We start from the raw sequence: 14,625 nt of genomic DNA, 5'->3' as shown, positions 1-14,625 counted from the left end.
GGACGGGGGTGGTGCGGGGGGTGGTGTGGCTGTGTGGGGGCAGCGCCTTCGCGTGGGCCGTGCTGGCGGGCGACAAGCGCCGCGCCTCCGACCTGCACTCGCTGACGGCGCGGGCGGCCGGCGTGCGCCGCGACCACGCCAAGGTCATCAACTACGCGCGCATCTACGGTACTGTGGACGGGGGTGGTGCGGGGGGTGGTGTGGCTGTGTGGGGGCAGCGCCTTCGCGTGGGCCGTGCTGGCGGGCGACAAGCGCCGCGCCTCCGACCTGCACTCGCTGACGGCGCGGGCGGCCGGCGTGCGCCGCGACCACGCCAAGGTCATCAACTACGCGCGCATCTACGGTACTGTGGACGGGGGTGGTGCGGGGGGTGGTGTGGCTGTGTGGGGGCAGCGCCTTCGCGTGGGCCGTGCTGGCGGGCGACAAGCGCCGCGCCTCCGACCTGCACTCGCTGACGGCGCGGGCGGCCGGCGTGCGCCGCGACCACGCCAAGGTCATCAACTACGCGCGCATCTACGGTACTGTGGACGGGGGTGGTGCGGGGGGTGGTGTGGCTGTGTGGGGGCAGCGCCTTCGCGTGGGCCGTGCTGGCGGGCGACAAGCGCCGCGCCTCCGACCTGCACTCGCTGACGGCGCGGGCGGCCGGCGTGCGCCGCGACCACGCCAAGGTCATCAACTACGCGCGCATCTACGGTACTGTGGACGGGGGTGGTGCGGGGGGTGGTGTGGCTGTGTGGGGGCAGCGCCTTCGCGTGGGCCGTGCTGGCGGGCGACAAGCGCCGCGCCTCCGACCTGCACTCGCTGACGGCGCGGGCGGCCGGCGTGCGCCGCGACCACGCCAAGGTCATCAACTACGCGCGCATCTACGGTACTGTGGACGGGGGTGGTGCGGGGGGTGGTGTGGCTGTGTGGGGGCAGCGCCTTCGCGTGGGCCGTGCTGGCGGGCGACAAGCGCCGCGCCTCCGACCTGCACTCGCTGACGGCGCGGGCGGCCGGCGTGCGCCGCGACCACGCCAAGGTCATCAACTACGCGCGCATCTACGGTACTGTGGACGGGGGGGGTGCGGGGGGTGGTGTGGCTGTGTGGGGGCAGCGCCTTCGCGTGGGCCGTGCTGGCGGGCGACAAGCGCCGCGCCTCCGACCTGCACTCGCTGACGGCGCGGGCGGCCGGCGTGCGCCGCGACCACGCCAAGGTCATCAACTACGCGCGCATCTACGGTACTGTGGACGGGGGGGGTGGGGGGGGTGGTGTGGCTGTGTGGGGGCAGCGCCTTCGCGTGGGCCGTGCTGGCGGGCGACAAGCGCCGCGCCTCCGACCTGCACTCGCTGACGGCGCGGGCGGCCGGCGTGCGCCGCGACCACGCCAAGGTCATCAACTACGCGCGCATCTACGGTACTGTGGACGGGGGTGGTGCGGGGGGTGGTGTGGCTGTGTGGGGGCAGCGCCTTCGCGTGGGCCGTGCTGGCGGGCGACAAGCGCCGCGCCTCCGACCTGCACTCGCTGACGGCGCGGGCGGCCGGCGTGCGCCGCGACCACGCCAAGGTCATCAACTACGCGCGCATCTACGGTACTGTGGACGGGGGTGGTGCGGGGGGGGGTGTGGCTGTGTGGGGGCAGCGCCTTCGCGTGGGCCGTGCTGGCGGGCGACAAGCGCCGCGCCTCCGACCTGCACTCGCTGACGGCGCGGGCGGCCGGCGTGCGCCGCGACCACGCCAAGGTCATCAACTACGCGCGCATCTACGGTACTGTGGACGGGGGTGGTGCGGGGGGTGGTGTGGCTGTGTGGGGGCAGCGCCTTCGCGTGGGCCGTGCTGGCGGGCGACAAGCGCCGCGCCTCCGACCTGCACTCGCTGACGGCGCGGGCGGCCGGCGTGCGCCGCGACCACGCCAAGGTCATCAACTACGCGCGCATCTACGGTACTGTGGACGGGGGTGGTGCGGGGGTGCGGGGGGTGGTGTGGCTGTGTGGGGGCAGCGCCTTCGCGTGGGCCGTGCTGGCGGGCGACAAGCGCCGCGCCTCCGACCTGCACTCGCTGACGGCGCGGGCGGCCGGCGTGCGCCGCGACCACGCCAAGGTCATCAACTACGCGCGCATCTACGGTACTGTGGACGGGGGTGGTGCGGGGGGTGGTGTGGCTGTGTGGGGGCAGCGCCTTCGCGTGGGCCGTGCTGGCGGGCGACAAGCGCCGCGCCTCCGACCTGCACTCGCTGACGGCGCGGGCGGCCGGCGTGCGCCGCGACCACGCCAAGGTCATCAACTACGCGCGCATCTACGGTACTGCCGGGGGCAAAGCCCACCGACCTTCAGCGACCGCACCTCGCCGTACATCCTTCACTGATCACACCCCACTGAACACAACCCACAAACCATCCTACACCCATCATACCTCATCGAGGACGGCAAACCCCACCGACGACGCCCTTCACTCCATCCTTCACCGACCGCACCTCACCGTACATCCTTCACTGATTACACCCCACTGAACACGACTCACAAATCATCCAACACCCATCACACCTCATCGAGGACAACTCACAGCACACCGATCACCACACTTCATCGACCACGCCCAACCAAAATGCCCCGCTGACAACGCCACACCGATCACACTCCCAAAAACCATTCCCCACCGACTGTGCTCCACCGACCACGCCCTCGACAACCTCTCACAAACCATACTTCACCGAACACTCCCCACAGTTCATCCTTCACCGACCACACCCCACTGACTACGACCCACCGATCATCCTTCACTCATCACGCCTCACCGATCACAGCCCACCGACCACAACACCTCATCCACCATGTCCAGCCATACACACCTCATCAACCATGCAACACCGATCCATACTGAACGCACAACAAGTCCTACCGAACACACCATTGACTACACCCCACCGACCATCCTTCACAGATAACATCCCATCAAAAACACTCCACCGACCACACCCCAGAGAACACAACCCAACCGGCCTCACCGATGTATTTAGTATCAGTCCTACTTCATTTTTCGTGTTAGGGAAGGAGCAAAACTTAAGTCAAAGAGCAAAGCCTTAACTACACAAGTAATTTACTTTATATAAAATATCTATTAACAGGAGCCGGTCAAAACTTCGCAGAACGCCTGCTGAAACAATTTAACCCGACAATGACGATATCCGAAGCGAAGAGTAAAGCGGCTAAAATGTTCGCAACCACAAAGGGAAAGCGAGTGTATAGATTGAAAAAGAAATATATGGAAGGTTTCGTTGATGAGGAATTAGGAGATCAGGTATGATAATAACGGAAAAGATATCGATCTAGTGATTTTATTGTTTTTATTATCATAGACAAAATTTTTTTTAATAAAAAACGTGTGCTTTTGACCACACGACTGAATTAAAACTAACGAAACGTAACTTTCTCTCTTTCTATCTTTACTAACTTATATCTCCCTCTCAACACTTATATAGATATAATAAAATTTAGTGCAATGTGAGCGTGTTTGTAAACATGTAATTTTGGTATAGCCCAAAGAGTAACAGAACAAATAGGCAATTAGTAACAGTACAGTCCATATACTAGCAAAAAGTGTTGTTATTGCTTTTTTGAGAATATAATAGAAAAAATGGGATATTTTAATACAAATAAAGAAAAAGAAGCTAAGAAAAACATCTAAAAAATGACATATTTATTTAATAAAAAAAAAACCTTGGCACTACATTTTCTGGACTTGATTTTGCACGTTTACCGCACACATGCGTATCTACAGACAGTTTGTTGTCGTGAATTGAAACTTATTTTTTTTTTCATAAAATTTGTTCATAGCCCATTGAGATGTCATCGTACCAAGCGATGCGTCTCGCAAAACTCAGTAGTAAGAGAGTTGAAGAAATGTTCGAGAGGCCGAAATGGGTGGGAGGGACCGAGTCGGAAATGTTTAACAAATTGGAGGAAATTGCTGGTTCGTAATAAAGTACATATTCTAATTAGTAAGTAGCTGAGCGTCTTATGAAGCAATCTTACTTATATTTGAAATGCGAAATCCAACTTAATAGACCTTATTTTCTGGTCCGTGGGGAATGATTCTCGTCCCTAATCTGGGTGTCATATATGTATTTATTTATAATTTAGTGTACTATTTTTATAAATATCAAAAAAAAATATATAAATATGTTGCTGTATCAGTCGGCTGTTATCTGTAACACGAGCATTAAGTTGCTTATCGCTAAATGTTAAAGATATTTATTTATATTTACTAACATTACAAAACCGACATATAATTATGCCAGTTATTTTGAATTTGTTACTTGGAGGTAGAACGATACCTTTCTTCTTGATAAAGATGGGAAACAAAGAGGGCGCTGTGTGTCAGAAGCTTGTCCATATACTAAAAAGGTGGCGTTTGAAAGCCATACGTCCTGAAATAATAATTCTTATCATAACTGCTTTCTGTCTTTGTATATATTAATTATATTTAATTAAAAATCGATGGTAATAGAGTCTGAGAAGCCAGCCAACGTTTCTACACGGCAAGCTTTCTCAGTCTCTAGGGTGCCCCCAACAACTGCCTCCCTTTTCCCAACCCCTGAACCGGGAGCCACAATAATAATTTTTCTCATCATTTCCTGTTTCTGTGTGATACATTTTAATTGAAAATGGTAATAGGCAATGAGAAATCGGTCACAGCGTTTCTAGTAAGAAGACTGCCGAGATCGCTGGAACAAGCGGTCTAATTTGTATCTAATTTTTTTTCTGTCTTTGCTTGTATTAGTTGCATTTTAATCCAATTTTTTTTGGTAATAGACTCTGAAAAGCCAGCCACAGCATTCCTAGAGGGTAGGCTGTCTAGATCACTAGAACAAGCGGGAGGGCGTTGGGGAGGGACACGCCTCAATTGGGCGGTCCAGAGCGCAGCGGCTGACTTCTTACATCTCATGCTGGTCAGCATGGCTCATCTTGCTCCGAAGGCTAGGTATTTTAACTCTAGGAATATACTTAAAACTAACAATACCTTACTTGAGTTTGGTGATTTTTGAATAATTTATTAGTTCAACTAATATGTACAAGGCAAAGTAAGTTTGATTATAGGATTTTTTTTAGTACAACCAGGTCGGCAAACAAGCCTACGGCTCATCTGATGGTAAGTGATTACCGTAGCATATAAACGCTTGCAACACCAGAAGTATCGCAAGCGCGTTGCCGACTCTACCCCTAATCTCCCGTAGCAGCTCTGTTCGCCTTACTTACCAACAGGACCACAACACTTCTTAAGGGCAGTGTTGTTTAGCTGTAATCTTCTGTAATGTCGAGGTACTACACTATTCGGGCTGCTGTGCCGTACCTCAGCTTAAAAAATGGTAGTCTATAAAACGAAGTTCTTAACACATCATAAAAATAACTTAGAAGTTACCGTGTATTGGTATCAATTCTTATGATTATTCTTAATGATGAATTATCCTAATATCTGATCTTATTCATGAAAATTGTTACATTTCAACAAATGGCTAAAAAACGGCTCGTAGGACCTTAGCAAGTTAAACGCAACTACCCTCATTTGTTTAATAATTTAATTTCAGTTTAAATTTTATTGAGATATTCCTCATAATGTGTTGAAATAAACTAGTTTAATAAGCATTAAAACGTTTACAGATTCTGTTTAAGTTTCCACGATGAAGTGCGGTACTTAGTGCCAGATGAACACAAGTACAAAGCGGCCCTAGCTTTGCAAATCACTAACCTTTTCACAAGAGCGTTTTGTTCACAAAAGTAAGGTTTGCTTTTTATTATTACGAATAATTATCATTAAGGACTTGAACTACTGAGATCTGCTGTGGTAAAACTAAAAAATAAATTTTCAAAATATATTAAAGTTGATATTTAGTACTTACACCAAGAGGTGGCGTCGATATTTCGATTCATATAGCGCGATAAAAGTAAATCTTTTTGTTTAAAAATATGGAAAAACCGACCTATAATCTATATTATATAGATGTATAATACCTAGCATGATTGATTTTCTAAGTAACAAATTCTATTAAAAACCGCTTCAATAGTTCTTATGTAAACAATATACATGTTGATTGTTAATTAATAAAGGATTATAAAATCAGATTATATGTTTATTTCTAATGTTTACGCGAATTTCACTCATTATAATGAAACAACTTTTTCGGATTTTATCGAACGACAGGCATCTAAAAAAACTTATAAACCGTTATTAAGTTTTTTAGATGCCCGTCGTTTCGGATACTTTACTGACTGAGGTCCTCGCGTTACCGATAAGTTGTGTCATTATATGATTTTATATAACTTAAAATAGTATATGTGTACTTTTTGTTATAGGGTTGGTATACACGATCTGCCTATGTCAGTTGCTTTCTTCACATCAGTAGAAGTAGACCAAGTCTTAAGAAAAGAAGCAAACCTTTGCTGCACTACACCATCAAACCCTCATGGCTTAGAAAAGGGCTACGGGATACCTAATGGAGAATCATTAACTATATTTGATATTCTAGAGAAATGTAAATAAACGATATTGTATTGAAAATAACGACAAGTTGATTTTATTTTGCGTATGAGATGAATGATGACAGAAGTTTGTTCTTTTAACTTATTAGCATCTGAAAACTTTGGGAACTGTTTGTAGGGCTGGCTCTAGCTCTTGCCCTGGTGCAATTAATACCATGGCGCTCTGACGACAGTTCCACGTTTTTGTATGACCTTTTTTTTCATTTATACGGTTTTGGCGACCCTATACACCGCACCCCTTGCACTATACGTAAAGCCACCCCTGGTTTTCCTTTTTACCTCTAGATTGGGTAACACGCGTACAGTACGCCTGGTAGTAAGCGATTATCGTAGCCCATGAACGCCTTTTTTATATATAACTAGCTGACTCGACAAACGTTGTCTTGCCGCTAAAGGCTATTTAAAAATAGGGGTTGGTGGTAAAGGGTGAAAATTTAGGGTTGTCTGTATTTTTCAACGCCAAATCATAATAAAGTAAAAAATAAATAATTTAACAAAAAAAAAATAGGAGTGGACTACCCTTTACATTTGGTGTTGAATAAGAAATAGATTGAAATAGTTGATGAAAAATAGATGTTCGATTCTCAGACCTACCCGATATGCACACAAAATTTCATAAAAATAGGTCCAGCCGTTTCGGAGGATTATTGTAACTAACATTGTAACACAAGAATTTTATATATAAGACTAGGTCGGAAAACAAGCGTAAGCTTCACCTGATGGTAAGTGATTATCGTAGCTTATTACGCTTCACCTCTTCTATTTTACCTCACACCCTCTTTTATGCATTCACTCATCTGTTTTTTGGGTAAAGCTTTAGATTAGGTAAAACCGAATTTCGGGACCGTGGGGGGATGGGGGGGGAGAGGGTGGGGAACGCTACTCCTGGTACCACTGTCACACCTCGGAACCCCATGGTTATGGAGATATCCATGGTTAAAGTTTTGAGGTTAGAAGAAGAATTTCGAAAGTTAGAGGAACGCTTGGCTCCGGCGCTGCGGGAAGTGCAGCCCTTCCGCCCTTGCGTGCGAAAGCACGCTCACTCATGCTCCGTTCCGCAGCGGAGGCTGGTCGCCTTCGGCGACCAGCCTCAGCCGCTCCTCTACGCATTCCTTCGCGCGCTTTCGCACGGCGGGCGAGGGCTGCCCTCCCTCCGCGCCTCCGCGGCACAAAAAAAACACTCTAGGGGTAGGACAGACCAAGACCACGTGGACAGTGGGGTGCTCCGATTCGGTTTTGGGTATTTTTCGAATTTCTAAACCTATATTCTAGCACGCAATGTTACTAATTTTATTAGAATATTATGTCTGACGCGTTATTTTGTTTAAAAATGTCGATTTGTCAGTCGTTAAGCGTCAGTTCGTATCGTTTGTTGATCTTGCAATCGAGATCGTTTTTACGTAAATTTGTTCGAAAATAAAATGTGAAAGTTGGTGATTGGAGCATATGAGTGCACTTCCCGCTGCACCGGAGTTAAGGTGGAGTCAGACACGGAGCTCTAAGGTATTGTAATATCTCTGAATCACGTAAAGTTAACCCCAAAACTTCAAACACGATATCTTCGAAACCACGGGGTTTACGCGAAACGCACACTACGGGGGGCTAAAAAACCCACCCTCCCCACCACCCTTTACCCTCCCACCCCCATTTCACCCCATAAATTGGAGGCCACTTAACTAACGAATGACCAATTCCTCTTCTAACCTCAAAACTAATCATCGATATCTCCATAACCATGGGGTTCCGAGGTGTGATAGTGGTACCAGGGGTAGTGTTCCCCACCCTCCCCTCCCCCATCCCCCCATGGTCCCGAAATTCGGTTTTACCTAATCTAGATCTTAGCCGTTTTTTGTATGGAGTCCTTCTTTACGACCCTATCTCCCCACAATTCCTGTAAGTCAAGGCGCCCACTTTAATACTACCCACGGTTAATTGGACGCCTTCATTATTTTTTATAAGTGGTGGTTTGCTATTGGCAATTACCCCTTTAATCACAGAGAAATCGAGGGAAACTCTCGAAAATTGTAGTGACGTCTAGTGCGTTTGTTAATTTTTCAGTAAAACTGTTAAATTTATAATTCGGTGATTAAACTGGAGGTTTTGTTTGAAAAACATTTGGCAGTTGGCACTCGAGTGGTTTTGACTAATCACGTGATCAAAGTACTGCGAGTACCTTACCTCGAACACACCAGTACTCACAGTAGAATAGGACGGCGATTTATGACGTCATATATTTCCCTAGGGTACTGCGACAGTATACTGGCAGTTCATAACGGGACGAATTTTTCTACAGTGATAGTGTGCACTGTGCAGTGCTCACAGTGCATATCGGAACATACCCTAAATAAAACAATGGAAGATTTGGAAAAATTAACCATATTAGACTGTGTTAAAAATGTTCAATACGAGCTGACAGTTATGACTGCAAAGATAGGTAAATTTGCCATTGTATACATATAGAGTTTTTTTTTTTTAAATAGCTTCAAGAGGCGAAATTTCTCCATCCCTCTCAAACACGGTGGTTGTCACTATTAACAGTTGTTAACAGAATACTTGACCAATGGGTCAGTTTACATTTTTTTTTTTTTTGAAAAAATGGCTTGATGAGCGTATCTTTGTTACAGAAATAATTTACCATGACTTAAATGATCCTTTTGTTAAATTGTATTTTTTATTCTTGCAATGGGTATTGCTAAAGTTCGTGAAATTAAATGAATATTTCCAGAGTAGTGAGCCGAAATTGGTAGAATTGGATGAAAGGTTGAGAATGATATTCAAAGAATTGTTAAGTTGTTTCACGAGACTATGTACACTACCGTCCAAAAGTTTGGAAGCACACCTGATTTCAAACAAAACAAAAGATTGCCGACTCCCTGCGGTAAATAATAGCAATAAAATAAAGTTTTATGACCTTTTGTGATTTTTTAACACAAAACAAAAGGACTACTAGTGCATATTCCTTGAGTTTTAACAAATTCCTGGATTTTGACGAAACACGTGTTTTATTACTTCATCCGCCGGGGACTTTCTTTCATGCATTGATGCGGTTTTATTGAAAATATTTTGTAGTTTATATCTTTTTTGGACCTTATTTAGTCACACTTGAGCATTAGAACGCGAAGGTTGTGATATTAACATCGTCTGTATTCAAAAGATTTCGACTACTTCCTTGACCGTCTTTTTTTTTTATTGAAAATGGCAAAACGCAAGCAAATCACACTTGAACAGCGAAGCGCTATTTGTACTCTGCGTGAGGAAGGCTACAGTGAACGCCAAATCGCAAAAAAACTCGGAATTTCTTGTAAAGGTGTCCACTACACCCTCGCTAGAAAAAAAGAAACTGGCAAAAATGAAGATAGAAAAAGGTCTGGTAGGCCCAAATCCACTACAAGTCAAGAGGATAACTTCATCAGAGTTCTTTCTAAACGGAATCGTCGCTTAACTGCACCACAAATTACCGCATCTCTGAATGAAACGCGAGGAACACCCGTGTCAATAACAACAGTTAAAAGACGACTACTGTCTGCGGGGCTAAGAGGTTGTGTTGCAGTTAAAAAACCAAAACTAACAATTCGGCATAAGAAAAACAGACTAGAATGGGCAAAGGAACATAAAAACTGGACAATAAACCAATGGAAAAAAGTTCTTTGGAGTGACGAATCGAAGTTTCAGATTTTCGGGTCCAATAGACGTGTTTTTGTGCGCCGATCTAAAGGAGAGAGAGCTTCAGAAGCTTGTACAGTGCCTACTATCAAACATGGTGGTGGTAATGTCATGGTTTGGGGGTGTTTCGGCAACAATAAACCCGGAAGTCTTGTGAGGATAACCGAAAAACTAAACAAGGAACGCTATTTGAAAATTCTTAAGGATTTCGCCATACCCGGTGGACTGAATCTTATTGGTCCTGGGTTCGTTTTTCAGCAAGATAACGACCCGAAACATTCGTCCAAACTGTGCCAGAACTTTTTAAGGAAGAAAAAAGATGTGAAAATCATGCAGTGGCCGTCTCAATCACCTGACCTTTCTCCCATTGAACTTGTTTGGGATGAACTAGATAGAAGGGTGAAAAATCAATCTCCTACGAGCTCAGAACATTTGTGGCAACTATTACAGAGCGAATGGAAGAAGTTAGATGAACAGTATTTTATGAAATTAATTAGTAGGATGCCTAGAATATGCGAGAAGGTAATTAAAGAGAGGGGTGGACACTTCGATGAAGCTAAAATTTAATTTAATTTTTATATTACTTATTTAATTTCATTGTTGTAGAAGTGTGTTTTGTCTATTTTTTTAATTCTGTATCAATAAAAAAAATTTAAGATGGCTTACTTTTATTTTATTTGATTTTATCTTGTTGCTTCCAAACTTTTGGACGGTAGTGTAAATCAAACAGATTTGGCAGTAATCAATCCGGATAATGGCGATAATCATATCTCTACGTTATATCTAGGTGTGAAAATTTTAAATGATCTTAAAAAACCGGATATTACAAATAAACCAGACCATTTGAAAGAATTCCAAACCAGAGTAAAGAAATTTCTAATTGCAGGTTGTAAGGAGATCCAAAAAAGATACGATTTTTCTGATCCCTTATTACTTATACTTACGTTTATTAAAGCATCTAATGCCAGAAGAAGCAATCAGTGAGAAAATACGGGAAACATTTACCACATTAATGCCTATAGTTGAATATCTACTTATAATTACAAGAGATGAAGATCCTCATCAGAAAATCAATGACGAATGGCGAATGCTCCCGTCGGTAAATAAATATTCCAAATTAGAAGTATCGCAAATGAAGACGGACAACTTTTGGTCAAAATTTTTTACATAACCTGTACTCGGTTGCGAACATTTAGCCGGTTTTGTGCTTAGCGTATTATCTCTTCCACATGCCAATGCAGACTGTGAAAGAATTTTCAGTGAAGTGAATCTAATAAGAACAAAAACAAGAAATAAAGTTATTACTTCCACAATAAATGGAACTTTACTGGCTAAGCACTGATCTCCGATCCCAAGGAAATTGTGTAAATTTCAAACCAACGAAAGAAATGGTAAGCAATATGAAGGAAAAAAATAAATATAAATTGAACAAAGCCGAAGAGGAAATGTTGGTTACGATAAGAAATTCGTATGATGATTGTGAAGAATAATGTTTTAATGTACCTAATATTTAATCTTACATGTGAATATAAATAAAGTAAATATACACGGCAATTTTGTAGTTTTTATTCCAAAACACCAGTAATCCAGATACCCAAAACACGGCAATTTAAAATTTTGTGATGGCAGCCCTAGATTGATCTTGACACTACTAGACAGAGTATAGTAATACTTACAGAAACTACTAGACTAGCTAGTATTAGTGGAAATTTGTAAATCTTATTTTATACATAAATGAATGAATAAAAGAATTTACTATTAGTAAACATGTCAAAAGTAACTAAAAGGAAGCATGTAATGAACGAAGCTATGTGGGATGATTACGAGTTACCGAAGAAAAATCAAAGTATCGTAAAAGTTTTGAAAAGTCGCGGTAACAATCTCCACGAGGTGAAAATACAAAATAAACAAACAAAATTAAATAAATTAGTGATAATTATTGCTATATTCATAGTATAAACACTTTTTTACAGGTCACTACTTCAACTGGGGAAGAATATTTAGTATCAATGCCTACGAAGTTTCGAAAAAATATATGGGTTAAACGAGGTGACTATGTATTAGTCGAGCCCATAACGGAAGGCGACAAAGTAAAAGCCGAAATTGTAAAAATAATGAATAAGGATTCCATTAAATATTACAAGGAAAACAATCTATGGCCGAAGGAATTTGGCGATGATAAAAAACAAAGTACAGAAGTTGATGACGACAATTTGTTCGTGAATACAAACAGAGTTCATATGGAACAATATTACAGTGATTCAGACTCGAGTGACTCCAGTGACGACAGTGACGGTGGTAGTGACAATGAAAATTTTAAAAAATAAAATTATTTACATATATATTTATATTAATTTCTATAAATACAAATACCTTATACACCAATAGTTACATAAAGAATAGAAGTAAGAAAACTGTACAAATAGGAAAAAAAGCGAAGGGTATATAAATGAAAATAAATAGATAACAGTATTTCTTTTGATTATAACTTAATTTTATAGTATTAGTGAAACTAGCTATATGTAGATTTTTTAATACTTTGTTTTGAACTTAAATTCTTTTATGTTAAGTAATGTGTACAAAATTTTATTAAAAATAATGACACTAAATTGAGTCAAATCTTTCGAGCTCACTGTTATTCTGTTAAAATGAGAAGTTTGTAATTACTTGATTAAAGATTCAGAGAAGTCAAAAGATTTTAAGTTGAACTGCTTTGAGATCAAAATAAAATTTAAAAAAAGAAAAAATCATATTTGTAACTCTGTGCTCTCTGTATATTGAAAACATGATGCAACAATTGCACGTCTAAACTAAAAACAACTGCTCTTGATGTTTATTTTCTTCAGTAATTTAACTTAATCATATTTTAATTATATAAGTAAATTTAACAACTTGTAAATTGTTGATGTTTGAAAGACAAATCAAAGAAGGTTCGCTTTGATGAAACTTTTAATTAACTACAATAGAAATAACAATACAGATATTATATTTTGAGAAAAGTAATGATTTAAGCTATCATTAAATAGAATATGCTGAGCATACAAGGAGACTGGGAGATGTAATTATTTAATATCTGTGTCAACATCATCATTCATAATATACTCGTATATAGTTTTAATTAAATCGACAGATTTAACTTTCGACCAACCCTCAGTCTTTGTAATGAGCTTGGCTTGCCCATCCTTTATGAACTCCAACGTCAATTTTTTCAATATTTTAGCGGAATGTATATCTGCTAATTGCAAAGTTTCTATTGCATTCTCAACAGTAAGTTTTTTGTGCAAAGCTTCCTCACAGAGGCTTTTAAGTCTACTGAGTTGATAATAATCTGCAGCAGCCAGTAACTTCTCCGGTGTGTCATCTACACTTGGAGCTTTGTCGCTATATATAAATGTTAAAACTTCTTTAAGTACATCTTCCTCGAGCGGTGATTCTACAATATTTGTATGGCATTCTGTCGTATTATGTTCAAAGTGAGCTTTCAAAACAACACTCCTACTGGCCAGCACTGCCTTGTGTACTTTAAATTCTGTACCCTCAATGGATTTCATAGTGACATCAGAGAATAGACCATTATTTAGTAGACTCTCAAAGTCATTACTCAGTTGAGCTTCGGGGACATTGGTATGTTCTACTTTAATGTCATTTGATACTATGAATTGAAATTTCAATCGCAAGCTGCCGTCGTTCAGAAGGAATATGTCGTGTCCATCGTAACCGGTTATATCTCTTTTGAACATTGTAGCTAAGTATTGCCATTTGTTAGCCTGGACCGTGTGAAACTCCTTTATAACTATAGATCGTTCTTCAAATCGTTTTAAACATATAGTTAGTATGGATTTTAAAAACACCGGGTCAGGGGACAGGTAATAAACTTCAATAATATCATTATCACGACCCAAAAACTGCATCTTCAAATGAAACCGGGAACAAACCGAGTCGAAGAGTGTTTCTTTGATATTATCTGTTCGTAACTCTCTAGTGGTTTTATTTTCAAGTAAAATAAGAAAACGTGGTACTGTCCATATTATTGTATTAATCTTCGTTTGGCCCTCGGTACGCGACGTAAAATTTATATTAGGCACAATTTCACGCATCTGATGCATCATTGTTTCTTTTAACTTTTTATCTTCTAATTTCTGTTATCAATTTATCATTATAAAACACAACAAACCAAATCAAGAGAAGAGAAAGTTGTTTCATTATAAAATCAATAAAATTTAATTGGAAGTAAAATATATTTCCTTCTAGTATTTTCAAATAAAATAGTAAATAACTTCTTAAATCTTAATAAAAATTTTAATTTTTAAGTTACAATTTATAGCTGTTACAATCCCGTAGCCCGTAGGCAACCCGTAGGTTTCTGTAAGTATTACCACAGAGTACATTGAATATACGGGTATAGAGTCATCAGTCTCGATTTTTCTTAACGCCATCTATTGAGCAAAGA

General features: G+C 42.4%; 3 protein-coding genes and 1 long non-coding RNA gene across 4 annotated transcripts in view; 2 read left to right on the top strand and 2 right to left on the bottom strand.

Moving 5' to 3' along the window:
- The window catches only part of LOC123662639 (DNA polymerase subunit gamma-1, mitochondrial), a 22,320-nt gene extending 15,790 nt beyond the window's left edge, over nucleotides 1-6,530 (top strand). The window contains exons 14-18 of the mRNA XM_045597451.1: nucleotides 3,101-3,273; nucleotides 3,810-3,945; nucleotides 4,788-4,956; nucleotides 5,634-5,750; nucleotides 6,327-6,530. Coding sequence (XP_045453407.1) covers nucleotides 3,101-3,273; nucleotides 3,810-3,945; nucleotides 4,788-4,956; nucleotides 5,634-5,750; nucleotides 6,327-6,513 — 782 coding nt within the window. The 3' untranslated portion in view covers nucleotides 6,514-6,530. The remainder of the gene's footprint in view (nucleotides 1-3,100; nucleotides 3,274-3,809; nucleotides 3,946-4,787; nucleotides 4,957-5,633; nucleotides 5,751-6,326) is intronic.
- Nucleotides 1-14,625, bottom strand: part of LOC123662642 — a 16,540-nt gene extending 1,915 nt beyond the window's left edge. The window contains exon 1 of the long non-coding RNA XR_006744532.1: nucleotides 14,552-14,625. This is a non-coding gene — a long non-coding RNA (uncharacterized LOC123662642). The remainder of the gene's footprint in view (nucleotides 1-14,551) is intronic.
- LOC123662641 (probable RNA-binding protein EIF1AD) lies at nucleotides 11,815-12,517 on the top strand. Its single transcript, XM_045597453.1, has 2 exons — nucleotides 11,815-12,065; nucleotides 12,149-12,517. Exons 1-2 carry the CDS (start codon nucleotides 11,943-11,945, stop codon nucleotides 12,500-12,502), a joined length of 477 nt encoding a protein of 158 aa, XP_045453409.1. The 5' UTR covers nucleotides 11,815-11,942; the 3' UTR covers nucleotides 12,503-12,517.
- On the bottom strand, nucleotides 13,107-14,353 carry LOC123662640 (speckle-type POZ protein-like). Its single transcript, XM_045597452.1, has one exon. The coding sequence runs from the start codon at nucleotides 14,282-14,284 to the stop codon at nucleotides 13,238-13,240; it is 1,047 nt and encodes a 348-aa protein (XP_045453408.1). The 5' UTR covers nucleotides 14,285-14,353; the 3' UTR covers nucleotides 13,107-13,237.

The sequence above is a fragment of the Melitaea cinxia genome, chromosome 19 (assembly GCF_905220565.1).
Source record: "Melitaea cinxia chromosome 19, ilMelCinx1.1, whole genome shotgun sequence".
Classification (NCBI taxonomy): domain Eukaryota; kingdom Metazoa; phylum Arthropoda; class Insecta; order Lepidoptera; family Nymphalidae; genus Melitaea; species Melitaea cinxia.
Note: the sequence above shows the minus strand (reverse complement) of the source record. Positions and strands in the feature narration are given on the sequence as shown.

Coding starts and splice junctions, on each gene's coding strand:
- LOC123662641 (XM_045597453.1), top strand. CDS start 11,943: ATGTCAAAAGTAACTAAAAGGAAGCATGTAATGAACGAAGCTATGTGG. Junction 12,066..12,148: donor GCGGTAACAATCTCCACGAG/GTGAAAATACAA, acceptor ACTTTTTTACAG/GTCACTACTTCAACTGGGGA.
- LOC123662640 (XM_045597452.1), bottom strand. CDS start 14,284: ATGATGCATCAGATGCGTGAAATTGTGCCTAATATAAATTTTACGTCG.